Raw genomic sequence first — 14,782 nt, forward strand, 5'->3', positions numbered from 1 at the left:
ACTGAACTACTATACAACTTCTCACCTTCAGAGCTAGACATGTCGGCCCTAGAACACTTACTATATTTAGCCCTTAGGAGGTACTACTATTAACTACTCTTCTCTTAGAAGCACCAGATTGGGTGGGGGTTTGTCAGAAATCGTAACAGAGAAAGCATAAATCGTAACAGAGCAAGCAAAAATCATAATAGAGGAAGAAAATGTAGAAACCATGCAACAAGAGTTAATTTCCCAGCAAATTCAAGTGTTGAAAAACACAACAGTGCAACAAGAGCTAAATTACAAAATTCCCAACAACAATTTTAAGTGTTGAAAGACACAGTGGCTGATAAGATTTAGAATCCTACCAAAGAGCCGCAGAAGCCACCACCATGTCCAAACGTCCCTAGACCTCGCCATACCTCTTCTGCGATAGCTAAACAAATTACCTGTAACCAAAACTTGTAAGCACATGAAAAAATTAGCATTTGTGCAAAAACCTACAAAATAATTACATCAAATTCGAAATAAAACACATGAATTTGCAGATTTACCTTCATGGACCTCGAAACCTGCATGTCGACCACTGAACTGATTAGAGTCGTTCACTGGCTCCTTTCCAAACAACAGGCCACGAGGATGAAACAACAACCAAGTTATTTGTAAACCCCCGACGGTATAGAATGAACAACAACATCGGCAGTGTTAAACCCCACTAGAAACAGGGAAAGAAATGACACCCTAAACCTTAAACAAGAAATGGACCACTGCAAACAGCAATGCGAGGTATGGTAAAGCAACCACACCATAAACCCTAAAGGAGAAACAAACCACTCCCAACAACCTCCCCTGATCAGTAGCTCCAGAATGGCAGAAAAGGTGAACTAGTACTAGAGCTGAGAGGAGCCATTGTTAGCGGAGCACATCGCCCACATGCTAGACCCAAATGAAATAACACAAGACAACAAAAACATGCCACAAAGCACGGGGAATGAAACCCTAAACAACATATTACCTGTTGACTTAAATGCACCCAACCGAGTTACTCAACATCCGTCATACGACATTGCATGTGTCTCCACATCGACATCTTAGATGGATGGGAGGGCGCAAAGTTAATGGCGTCCCTCCCATATTCCCTTTATTCTTGAACTATAAATTTGTTCTTTTTTGTCCCAACCTATGACAATTAACAAATTACATAAGTTATCATCGTATGGTCGCTAATCCACATCATTGACAGAACGATGTGTCATGAATTCACGTGTCATGAATTATTAAAAATTGGCTTCTCGTGAATTGTTAAATCTTTCTTAATGTTTACGCTTCATTTGTTTAGGCTTCCTCAAATTGAGGTTAAATGATTTAATAAATAGCTATTAAAATAATTAAATGCTTAGTAAATATGAATACACATACTTGTTTTATCTTATATTTTCAAAATTTTCGAAATATATAAAATTAATTAAACAATATTATTATTATAATAAAAAATATTATACAAATATATATATATATATATATATATATATATTTAAAGAAATTTACCAATGATAAAGAATTTTAATTTATAAATAAGTTTGAATCAATATCATAGTTTACTAGATGCTTCAAAAACCATAACTCGGATTCATAAGACACATTTTCATAACATTTTTGTAACTAATCAATTTAATTAAAAAATAAAATAAAAACAAATATACTTTTCACATAAATCTCAATTTTCTATTTCTAACTATCCCTAAAAATATTCTACAATATTTAAATCTTGCTATTTACCTAATAATTATTAAAAACCTTACCTAATAATTATTAAAAACAAGTGAATAATTAAAATTGTATTCTCAAATAAACATAATTTATAAATTAGTAAATATCTCATTTTTCTATTTACTAATTAATAAGTCACTCGATTTGATTAACCATATAATTATATAATTATTTGTGTCTACTTTTAAACCCTTTTCCAAAATGGAGAGAGATCGTATTCCAAAATAAACATAATTTACAAATTAATAAATATCTCTTTTTTTAATTACTAATTAATAAGTCACTCACTCGATTTGATTAATCATATGATTATTTGTTTTTACTTTTAAATTCACTTGTGGATAAGTAAGCTTCATCAGATATGCTTTGTTTAAAACTAGCCTAGATCCATCTTAACACCAGATCTATCAAGCCCCAAAAGGGATCAAATCTCTCGAGGTGCAAACCTATTTTTTGAGTGCAAAACTTGAGGAAAGGTTTGCACCTCGAAAGATTTGATCCCTCTCGGCATTTGATAGATCTGGTGTTAAGATGGATCTAGGCTGGTTTCATTCGTGTGCGGTCATACAAAATTGGTTGAACATTTAATTATTTTGATCATTTTAAATATGCTAAATATGTCTAAGATTAATTTGGTCAATTTAATTTTAAATTTGCTTAGTTACCTCAATTTTTTGAGATAAGAGAGACTATGATGAAAAATGATGAAATACAAATTTTGAGTGCAAAGTGTCAATGTAATAATTTTGATAGATATAAAATGTGAATACTAAGAATATAGTCAATTACAAACAATCTTCATTGCAATCAATCTAAAATTATTTTCTTCTACTGTTCCTATTGTCACACCTATTAGTTTTTCCATTTTCTCTATTTTCTTCTACTGTTCCTATTGTCACACCTATTAGTTTTTCCATTTTCTCTATTTTCTTGTACTGTTCCTATTGTCACACCTATTAGTTTTTCCATTTTCTCATATAGATCATATGAAAAGAGTAGTTGGAATCATAGACCATTCAAATATTTAACTCGAGCTACTATAGTAAACAACATACCTTCTCTCTCTATTTCTCTCCAATATTAATAGTAGTTTTCTCGAAATTCAATGTGACTTATGGAGTGTTAAACCCCAGATAATTTTCAATGGTAGTTATTTTCTATTATCGGGTTTGAATGGAAAGTAATTAACAATTTTCCCTCTCTCTCTTCACTCCCTCTCCACCTTTCTCCCTCTATGTCTTTCTTCCCCTTCCAACTCCATCTCTCTCTCTCTCTCCTCTCTCTCAAGTCCTCTCTCTTTTTCCTTCCTTTCTCTCCCCTTCTCTCCCACCTCCCTCTGTCTCTCCCCCCATCATACACACACTCTCTATCCACCCTCCCCCCATCATATACACACTCTCTATCCACCCTCCAACTCTGTCACTATCTCCCTCCCTCCCTCCTTCTCTCTCTCCTCCTCTCTCCCCCCTCCATATCTATGTCTCATTGTCTCTCTCTTCCCCTTCTTTCACCATCTTTATCCTCTCCTTTTATCTCTCTTCCCTCGTCTCTTATTTCCCTCGTTCCATCTTCATCTCTTCCTTGTCACTCCCTCTCTTCCCCCCTCCAAATCCATCTCTCTCCCTCCCTCTCTCCCCCTCCTCTCTCTCTTCATTTCTCTCTTACTATGTCTCTCTCCCACACTCTATTCCCCCTTCCGTCTCACTCACTTTCTTAAATATGATCCCATTGTATTGTATTTAAGAAAGTAGCTAAATTAATAGAAAACATAATTGGTTGTAAAATATTAAACCTATATTTTGGATCAATCATGTTAAAGAAAATACAATAATAAAAAAATTAAAAGAATCATGCACTATCTTTCCTCTATCATTGTTAATCACTTTGCTTTCTCATCACTTGGATCCTTGGTTAAGATGCATCTATCATAGTTCTTTATAATATTATTTATATTATATAAATTTCACATATGTATATATAAAAGTATTCTCAGTTTTAATTTATTAAAACCTCCATTTAATCTCTATGAAAATAATTTAAAAATGTTATAAAATTAAATTGAAATAAAATATTTGTAAAATAATTTTATTTTGAAATAAGTTATTGGTTTTGGGCATGTGGTATTGATAAGGCATGGTATTGTCCCATGGTATTGTAACAATTAAAAGCCTAAATCCAAAAAATAATAATCCAAAGTCTAGATGGCCCATGGTATTGATAAACCATGGTAGTAGCCCATGGTATTATAATTTTCTTCCCTCCTCTCCCTCTCTCTTTCTCTTGTGGGTATTGACCCATGGTATTGTAAAATAATCTACTTAAAAGTTAATAATATCCATGGTAAATATTCATGATTAAAAATCTTGTCATATTGTAAATATTAAGCCCATGGGTAATAAAGACCGGTTTTTTGAAGCTTTTTGGTGTAGTTTGTGAAAAATCGATATAGTGAATTAACATAAAAAGTAAATCATTTTAAAATTAAATAGAAATCACATAACTGAAAACCTGAATGCAACGCAATATAAATGTACTTGGTTATTATTATTATAGAAATCACAACCTAAAACCTGAACGCCGCCAAATTTACCTGGTTATTGAATCCTCCTCTTCCTTTACTTAATTTTATTTGTTATTCAATGAATAAGCTAACCACACATTTTTTTATTTTAATTATTATTATTATTATTTTTTAAATAACATGGCCGACACATATTTTTTTAATATTTTTTAACGTAACATTACGTTAAATGACAAGATTTCCCTCATAACTTTTTAAATATTTTTTAATGTAACTTTAAGTTACATTACGTGACAACATCTAACATTACACATATCTTCAGCATATACAATATATATTAGCCCACACATATATAGTAATGTTACACATATCTTTCAACATATACAATATATATTAGCCGACACATATATAGTAATGTTACACATATCTTTCAACATATACAATATATATTAGCCGTCACATATTTTTTTTAAATATTTTTTAATGTAACATTACATTACGTGACAAGATCTCCCTCATATTTTTAAATATTTTTTAATGTAACATTAAGTTACGTGACAATATCTCCCTCAAGTTGTAGACTGCCTCTTGGATTAATAAAATTTTTGTTTTAAAATATTTTTGTCTCAAACTATTTTTTCTGAAATATAAATTTTTGCAACATATTTTTGTCTCAAAACAATTCAATTGATATTAAAAATTAATGAAAAAAAATTACAATTAAAAAAATTCTTTAAAAAAATTATTAAAATGCCCTTTGTGGAGTAGTGTTATTTCATTATTAAATTTTTATTGCATATTAGGTTTCATCCGTGTACCTTTGGTGGAGGCGAGTCAAATAAAAGCTTGGCCGCAACTGCACTTGCGACCAACACAAATAGCTTGCGACCAACACAAATAAAATAGAGAATTCCAAAGTAAACATAATTTATAAATTAATAAATATCTTGTTAATTCATGTAAGCAAAAAAAAATTATAAGGGTGATAATTAGAACATACAGCGATCTCGGCCGTGAGATTGTCATAACCAGATCCTCCTGAAGCAAAGCTTACACCGGTTACCATGTCTTGGGAAGTTAGCGTAGGGTCTAAATATGGCGGCAATGTCTCTTTCAGTCTCAATGCTGCAGCTGTACATGTACCAGCAAAAATATATTTATTGTAAAAAACCAATATTCATATGTAATGTATTTGGGTATTCATGAACTTACCCACAAAATCCGTTGTTAGTCTTCCATTGGAAAACCTTCCGGTGGACTTGTGGTCGATGAAATCCCTCCCATAAGGAGGAAAGTTGCTCTTCGTCATTGTTACGAGATAGTCGTTGTTGCCCGCTTCCACGGTTGAATCCCCGAAAACAAAGAGAGCCGGGAACACTGGCGAGCGTGTTGTTTCATTTGACTCAATGAAAGAAATGCCGCAGAGGAGGAGAAAGCAAGGGAAGAGCGCGAATGACTTGACAAGAAACGCCAATGCCATTGTTGTCGGTTTAGTAGAGACCGGCAAGCAAACCACTAAGAGTGAAGTGGGGAAATGGAATGGATATCAATTGCCAATGAAATTCAATTTATAGGGCGCAGCAAACATTGATAACAAGAAATCCCTTTCCATCATCCACGAAACCTGCAGTCTGCCAGCCTCGATAGTCAGACTTGCCATGCCTAATCAATTCGAATGGTCCGAAAAAGTGGGACCAATTCAATGTGATGTAGATTTTGCACAGGCCAAAATTTGTGGGATCTCAAATTAAAGCAATAGTCCAAAAGAATAAAACCTTAAGATGGAAATCGTTGTGTTCAGCGTGCGTGCAGGGTAAGAACGAACACGGTGGTTCCACGACGACTCATGAATAATTGAAATAAAGGGTCGGAAAGTAGTCACAGTTTGAAATGAAGGCTTCTTAGATAGTGGCAGATGAAAAGTAGCCACGCTTTCATCACCCTTAAAATTTTACCAAATTATCTTAAATGAAGTGGGCCACTTTCCATATTTGGTTAAGATACGCGTTGAAGAATAGACGAAAGAACACATTGGTTCTACCGATACCTGTAGGGTAATTGCAACACACGTCTCCTTTTCCTTTTAGAGAGTGGTTGGCGGAAAGTAGAAACGGTCACGTTTAAAGTTTTGCCAAATATATATTAAATGAAAGGCCACCTTTTTTATTCGGTTTAGATTACGTTTATCCCGTTACTTCCTATAGGGTAGTTTTATTATAAAATTGTAAAAATAATTAAGTGTATAGGTGGGATTTAACACTTACCAAATATTTTGAGCAATGGTTGAGATTTATATTAAATCATCATGTTGTGTATTTTTCACTTATTTGGAATTCAGCCTTGGAATTTGCCGGCACCTGCACACCAACAAACACTGAAGGCCTTCGAATGGTTGATCCGAATGTGTGCTCCATAGTCGCATCTTCCCACAGGAGATGCCTCATCAAACAGTCTCATGGGGAACTTGTCCTCGAGATCAAGAATACATTTCATAGGATAGACTTGGGAAACCAAGGGCCTATCTCCATGAAGTAAGAGACAATCCAGATGCAAGACTATTGGAGACAATCTCCCATTGACCTCTTTTGGAATGGGTAAGTCCTCAAGTTTCCTTGTTGCATATTATAGCAGTGTATTGAAGTTGCAGAGGTGAAAATGGCTAGAAAACAACAAAGTGAAGTTTTTATTAACACTTTGGCCAAAATTAGTGATACCCAAGTACCTAATGTTGATATATTCCCTGTTAGAACCAAATTAAAACCTAATGTTGAACCTAGCAGCTTAGATAATTACCTATTAAATACTTGTTTACATAGCGCAGTTTTACTGCTAGTAAATTTCAACCGTGACATAATTTTGATTCTAGCCAATCATTACGACTCATATTCCCACATTATTGTCCATCCTATGGATGGATGTACTTTCTTAGAAATTTCCGACGAAATTGTAGCTAAAATGTTGAAATTACCTACATCACAGAAGAACATTAGTGAGAAAGAACTAAGTGAGGATTTCATAACCTAGGCTGAAGGAGAAAAAATAACCTTTCTGCAAGTCCTGGTTGAAAACCCCAGTTAAATATCAAAGTTTGAATATCCACTACCTACTAGGTTACTCAAACCATTATTCCAGGTCATGATCTCATGACTAGATATCGTATTTGGGTGCCTTGGTGATTGTACGATGGACGAATTCACTTTCATGTTTTTGGCAGAGGTAACGACAAACCATAAGGAAATAAGGATTAATTTCCCAAGATATTTGGCTCAAACTTACATTTACAACTAATTACTATTCAAATCTTAGACCTATTCATATATTTTACGCATCTCAAGCATTTGGCCTTGTTTTGCAATCCTGATTATTTTATCAGCACAAGATTAATGACATGAATAAAATATCTAATTCATACTTGTCTCTAGTTGTGATTCTTACTAAGTAAAGGAGTCTGTTCCTAGAAGTTAGGATATATTTCCTATACTGGTGTGTGGTTGAGGTATTCTCTCAACCAACATATTGTGTGTGCATGTATATATGTAATTGCATTTGATTAATGAAGATATAGACATTATCACTTTTTATCATGGCATCAGAGCCACTGAGGGCCTGGCCCCTCCTGCAGTGAGGAAAATAAAAAATTTAACGAGTGTTTTGTTTGTTTTTCCATTGTTGGTTTGCCCATCATTTTGTTGATGCTATGTAGATGGAGCTAGAAAGAGGGTGATATATCTATAGGATCAAGTCGCCAGGCGTCGAGAGCAGTCATGCTTCGGGAGCAGTGAAGAGCCCCGATGTGACTGTGAATTATAGATCTGTTTTTTTTCCTAACCCGGAGTGACATGCGACTTGGCCTGGATGCATTCAAAAAACTCTGATTACATTGGATCTCATTTGGTGGATCGGCTCTTGGTAATCGATGAGCATGATTGCAGATCCGAAGCCTGGCCACTGAGGAGGGCTCGATGATCTGCCTAGGCAGACTTCCGTGGGCATTGTTGCTTATGCGTGTGTGTGGAGCCACAGAGATGGTGAACGGTGGTGTGTTGGATGATCGAGTGTAATTTTCTGGAAGGGGATTGGAACCTGTGGCGTCCTAAACACATCGAGTTGCAGAGGCGGAGCAATGGCGGGCTCTGTAACTGCTACCCCCTGCCATCAGCCAGCGACCATTTATTTTTACGGTCGAGCTTCAAGCCCGATTTCAGAAGGCTGCCAACAAGAGTTAAGCTGGGAAGGCTCCGGTTTAAAGTCTATGTCTCGCTCGCTGAAGGCGACAGAGTAATGGCGGACAATGAAAAAGACAATCCTGACAAAACGTTCATTGATTACGTTGGCAACGGAGGAGTGTGGAACTTTGTGAAAATGACCATCCCATAGGTCCAGAAGGTCTCATTGTCGTATCCTATCTCCCTCTCCTACATTTTTCTCTGCTCCTAGGAAGGATCTCGGTTCCCTTCCCTCTATACTCTGCTCTGCCTTCTGAGATTGTAACGATGGGAATGGGAATTCTAGTGCATTTTCCAACCATTTTGTTGTTGATTATCGTTAGAGCTTGTCTGGTTTATGGGCGAATCCTGGGTGTTTATCAGCCTGGGCCTTGGAATGAAGCACATGCAACTTTCTATGGTGGAAGCGATGCCTCGGGCACCATGGGGAGTGCTTGTGGATATGGGTAACCCTTCGATTTTGGTCACTGCCACCAATTTCTGCCCTCCCAACTATGCTCTGCCTAACGACAATGGTGGCTGGTGCAATCCTCCTCGACCCCATTTGCGAATTAATGATGCAGGCATGTGCAAAGGTAGAGAGGATATCCAGCTTCAAAGGCATGATATTTCTGCGGGAAGAATTAGGAAAAGCCATTTTTTTATTCACTCATATTATGTGTTGGTGATTTTTCATTAATGCATAGTCAATTTTAGATCATGGCTTGTGCTTTGTTTCATATTATTTTGAAGGAGAATATCTCTTGGAAGTTTGTACACATATTGAGATTAGTGACCTCAATATGCAGTCATGTTGTTAGAATTCGCTACTCTAACTGATGACAGGTAAAGCATAGAGATCCAAGACCAGTATATCCAAGACTCAAAAGTACAAAGTCCATATGGAAATATTCAAACGAGAAAGCAGTCCAGCATATGAATGGTGTGGTATATCCAGCATAAGTGATTAAAAAATGATGGACACTCAAATTTTCTTGAGTAGTTTGTCTGAGTTTGTAGAATAGACTCATGATTGTGATAAAGTGTGAGTCACACATTGTAATCATAGCAAATCTACATTTCATATTTTTTTGTTTTTTTGGACAGTCGTGGTCCCTAAAAAATGCTTTATGTACCTAGTATCTTCTTAAGCTTGGAGTATACTGTCAGGCCAGGCAATAACTCCTCCAAGTAAAAATGATTCGTATATCTCATTCCTTCAGGTAGGTCTTCATTATATACATGAGGGAGAGACTGTTCACTTCATCTCCTGATGACTGTTCATATTACTTATTTATTTATTTACATTATATTCACCCAATCCCGATGATTAGGTGTCAACATTCCCCCCTTTACTCTGAAGAGATGTTGGTGAGTCCAAGCATCATTTTGAATTGCTCAAGCTTTTCTCTTCCAAGTGCTTTGGTGAAGATGTCTGCAATTTGCTCATTAGTGGAACAATGACGGAGATGGATTGTTTTGGCCTCAACATGATGTCGAATCAGATGATATTTAGTATTGATGTGCTTCGTTCGATCATGGAACTTTGGGTTCTTGGCCAACTTTATTGCAGAGGTATTGTCAATCATGAGTGGAGTTGATTGTACTTGTTTTACCTGCAAATCTTCAAGAATTTTCCTAAGCCACACAATTTCTTTTGTTGCTTCAGCTGCTGCCACATATTATGCTTCTGTTGTGGAATCTGCTGGAACTGATTGTTTGCGTGATCTCCAAGAGACAACTCCTGATCCAAGACTCATAACATATCCTGAAGTAGATACCCCAGTTTCTTTGTCTCCATCGAAGTCTGAATCAGAGTATCAAATCAAACTGAAGTCCTCCACCTGTGTATACTTGATTCTAAAGTCTTGAGTTCCCTTCAAGTACCTTAGAACTCTTTCTGCAGAAGACCAATGTCCCTCACAAGGCTTTTGTATAAACCTCGAGAGGATTCCAACAACAAACAAAATGTCTAGTCTGGTAGTAGTTAGGTAGTTGAGACTTCCTACAAGCTGTCTATACTTTGTTGCATTCTCAAATTCTTTTCCTTCAATAGATGTGAGCTTTAAGTTTTGTTCCATTGGAGTAGCAAGAGGATTGCATTCTGTCATGCCAAACCTGCTCAACAGATCTCCAATGTATTTCTTTTGAGAAAGAAATGTGGACTTCGGATGTTGGGTTACTTCAATACCAAGATAGTAATGAACATAGCCCAAATCAATCATTTCAAAACTTTTCTCCAATTCCTTCTTTATGGATGCAATGTAGCTTTCATTATTCCCTGTCATCAAAAGATCATCTACATATGCTACAAGATATACAACTGTTTTGCCAACTTTCTTGACAAATAAAGTTGCATCATCAAGATCATAATGTTTGAAATTGAGTTTCAGAAGATGCTCAGTTAGTTTTTCATACCAGGCTCACGGTGCTTGTTTGAGGCCATACAAGGACTTCACAAGTTTGCATACTTTATGTTCATGTCCTTTCACAGCAAATCCTTTAGGTTGGGACATAAAAACATTCTCTTTTAGATCTCCATTCAAGAAAGCAGTTTTTACATCCATTTGATGGACTTTCCAACTGTTCTGAGCTGCTAGGGCAAAGAGTGTCCAGATGGTAGCCCATTTTGCTGTGGGGGCAAAAGTCTCCTCATAATCGACCCCTTCCTTCTGTGAAAAACCTTTTTCCACAAGCCTAGCTTTGTGCTTGTCAAGTGAGCCATCAGCTTTATACTTGTTCTTGTAGACCCACTTGCAGCCAATTGGTTTGGTTCCTAATGGAGGATCAACCAGCATCCAAGTGTCGTTCTTTATGAGGGCATCATATTCCTTTTGCATTGCTTTTTTCCATTCATCATGAGAAGCAGTTTCTTTGAAGGAAGTTGGTTCAAAATCTGTAGAAAAGTTCAATTCACAATCATTAGAAACATCCATATTAACAGGTGAATTAGAGTCATCTACATCACCTCCATTTTTCCAGTTTGAATTTCTAGTTCCTGTCTTTCCAACCTCATCAATTATGAACACTTTCAAGTGTCTTTGTCAGCCACTTTGGGGGACCTTTCTCAGATGGTCCAGGCTATTCCATTGATTGAGTTGGGACTAAATCAAGATTGAGTCTCCCAATTCTATCAATCACATCACTTAAAGCATCATCCGTTGTTGGAGTTTCATGCAGGGGAGAGTGTTCTTCAGAAGAAGATTCCACATGTTGATCTAGTATAGGAATCCCCCCTTCAAGATGTGGAATCTGATTATCAAATTCTTGAAATGATTTTGCTTTTGCGAATCTATCCAAGCAATCAAGTTGCCGCTCAACAACTTTGTCAGTTTTAGATGATTCAAGAAAAATTACATCTCTAGATACAACAAACTTCTTATTTACTTCACCATAGAGACGGTATGCTTTGGAGGTGTTTGAATACCCCAGGAAGATACATTTACGACTTCTAGCACCAAGTTTGTTTCTATGTACCTTTGGTATCAAGGCATAACAGGTGGAACCAAAGACCCTGAGATGCTTTACCGAAGGAACATGTCCATACCACATTTCATATGGAGTCTTGTTTCTAATAGCATTAGATGGACATCTATTCTTTATATATGCAGCACATAGAACAACATCAGCCCAAAACATTATCTTTACATTTTTGAAGAAGAGCATGGATCGTACCATATTTAAGATTGTCCTATTCATTCTTTCAGCTACACCATTATGTTGGGGATTATAAGGCACAGTTGTTTGATGTTTGATCCCATGTTGGCGAAGATAGTTTTCAAATTCATTTGATGTGTATTGTTTTCATTATCAGTGCGAATAGACCCAATATAAGATTGTGCGTCATTTTCAATCCATTTATGAAATTTCTTGAATGTTTGAAAAGAATCAGATTTGTTCTTCAATAAATAAACCCAACACATTCTGGTGTAGTCATCAATAAATGTCATGATATATTTATTTCCATTTGCAAAAGGAACAGGCATTGGACCACATAAATCTGAATGAATGAGTTAAAGTTTTCTATGTGCTCTTGAATGTGAATCATGAAAAGACTATTTACTATGCTTTCCTAGAATGCAAGCATCACATTGCTTAAGTTTCCTAGGAATTGTAGGCAAACTAGAAACACCATTTTTCTTCAACAAGTGGAGGCTGTCATAGTTCAAATGTCCAAATCTACCATGCCATAATAAACTTGATGGAAGTGTACCTTCTTCATAATGAGAATTGTATGAGAAATGTTGTGCACGAGCAGAGGTACCTTGCAGCTTGATAAGCATTTCCTCTTCTATTCCCCTCATGACAAGTGAGTGGTCAGATGCTTTTCTTACCTCAAGCTTGCCATCAAGCATATGAATGGAGTGACCTTGCTGGCGGATGTGAACCAAGGACAACAAGTTTCTCTTGAGCTGTGGGAGATATAGAACATGATGCAGAAGAAAGTCTGGAAGACCAGGCAGTTTAAGCCTGATTGTGCTAGCCCTGATGGCTTGATTTTTGATTGGTCTGCAAAGTATACTGCTCCATCAACATTGTTAGTAAATTCTTCAAAAAAATATTTTCTATAAGTCATGTGGCAGGTTGATCCTGAATCAAGCAACCAATCATTTTTCCAAGAAGCAATTGAAGCATTAAATAAATCTTCATTTACTCCAATATTACATTGTGCCACAACATAGTGAGTGGATTCAGGTGCTTTACCTTTTTTTGTATCATCAGTTTTACCTTTCTGTCGGTTTCTTTGCTGCTCAATTTGTCCCGTGGTAGCATGCATGTAGAGGCATCATGTGATCCATTTCTTTTGCAGCGTATGCAATGCAAATCTACCTTTTCTCCTTGAGAGTCTCTGCCTCCCCTACCCATGAAATCTCTTCTACCACTTCTATTCTCTCTGTGTGCAAGAAGAGTTGTCTTCTTTTCCAAACCCTTCTCTTTTTCAACAAACTTCTCCATCATAAAAATTTGAACTGAGCCCAAAAATAATTACAATATTCGTAGCAAAACACTAATAATAATTTGCTATGACTTTACAAAAAATGGAATCAACTGCAAGCTCTCAATATTCATATATCATGCAATATATATTTCACATATTATACCATGGCATGTCATCATAAAACAAACAACATAAGCCCTAATGCCATCACCACATATCTTTCACTATCATTCAGTTGGAAAGCATCGGTCTATTTACTACAGCTCAAAGGGTCTAGATACTTGTTGTAGCCATAGTTACCCACCAACCATTAAAATAAAACACGACAATTAGAAGAGGAACTGCAGCGACTCGCCCCAGTGTCAACACATTCGGCAATGTAAGAAACTTGGGCGCCGAAGAAATCGGATTGCATTTATCGCCATTCTCAAGACCAGCATTTCTTCATCTTGATGTTTCACTCATCATCGAGATTGTCCCAGCAAATGAACGCGAGGGGCATGAAGGGAGATTCCGTGTCGTTCTTTACCAATTTTGTGCCACGTCTCTCCAAAACACTACTACCGGTGTTGCAGAACTCAGACTGGGCAAACCGGTGGCAGCGATCAACATATGGGCAGCGTTCATGACAAAACAGTTCAACGCAGTATGAGAGCAGCATACCAAAACAATTCAACGCACGGAGCAGCGTAACAATTCAACGCACCTTGACCCCTTTGTTATGTGTTCCCTATATCAAGTTGTGGAATAAAAGTAGAAACTCGTATCTGCTTGATAAATAAGTCTTCGATTAATGAGGGAATTAGGGAGTAACATATCTCATAGTTAATGGATGAAAGTTCATTAAAAGAACCAGTAAAAAGTAGACTCGGTTAGTGCATTCCAGTGGATGGTTGTTCCTTTATAGACATCGAATAAACAAGGTAAAATTACACTGGATTTATAATGATATCTTCATTAAGAGGACACAGTGGAAATGTTGATAATAAGCTTAAAATTCTTTTAGATTAAAATCAATAACTTGAGGAATAAATAGAAAGTCAAAAAACAATAGAGGAAATAACTTGATCAAAAGTTCAAGAGATCAAACATAAAGATGAATTCATTGAAGTAGTTCAGTCACTATTGAAAGAAAATAAAGGATAATTATAGTCCTTGCATAATCATATAGAAAGCATAAAATCGGGGAAAGCTATTCTTATTGAGGTCAAAAACAAAGTATGGGAAATAATTAATGAATAATCCACAGGATAGGGCCTTATGTCAACATCCTTCTCTAATGTGTTGGAGTTATTATGTCTAATGATAATATTGATATGAAGAAAATAAACTCTTATAGTGGATGGGAGGTTGAAGGAAATAAATCAG

The 14,782-nt window shown here is 36.2% G+C and overlaps 1 protein-coding gene across 1 annotated transcript; it reads right to left on the reverse strand.

Annotated features, from left to right (window-relative positions):
- Positions 1-335: 335 nt before the first annotated feature.
- LOC149203885 (GDSL esterase/lipase At1g06990-like) lies at positions 336-5,750 on the reverse strand. Its single transcript, XM_089402019.1, has 4 exons — positions 5,483-5,750; positions 5,271-5,401; positions 5,089-5,151; positions 336-428 (listed from the first exon to the last, which is right to left on the reverse strand). The coding sequence occupies exons 1-4, from the start codon at positions 5,748-5,750 to the stop codon at positions 336-338; spliced, it is 555 nt and encodes a 184-aa protein (XP_089258145.1).
- Between the last annotated feature and the right edge of the window lie 9,032 nt (positions 5,751-14,782).

Source organism: Pinus tabuliformis, chromosome 2_1 (assembly GCF_031772625.1).
Source record: "Pinus tabuliformis cultivar Carrire ecotype Pingquan chromosome 2_1, CPIR1, whole genome shotgun sequence".
NCBI classification, from domain to species: Eukaryota; Viridiplantae; Streptophyta; class Pinopsida; order Pinales; family Pinaceae; genus Pinus; species Pinus tabuliformis.

Bases quoted from the DNA above. Each gene is read 5' to 3' on its own strand.
- LOC149203885 (XM_089402019.1), bottom strand. From the start codon at position 5,750: ATGGCATTGGCGTTTCTTGTCAAGTCATTCGCGCTCTTCCCTTGCTTT. The intron at 5,152-5,270 runs GTATGTTCTAAT...GTTGGTCGCAAG, and splicing joins ATCTCACGGCCGAGATCGCT to CTATTTGTGTTGGTCGCAAG. The intron at 429-5,088 runs GTACACGGATGA...TTTTGGTTACAG, and splicing joins TTGACTCGCCTCCACCAAAG to GTAATTTGTTTAGCTATCGC.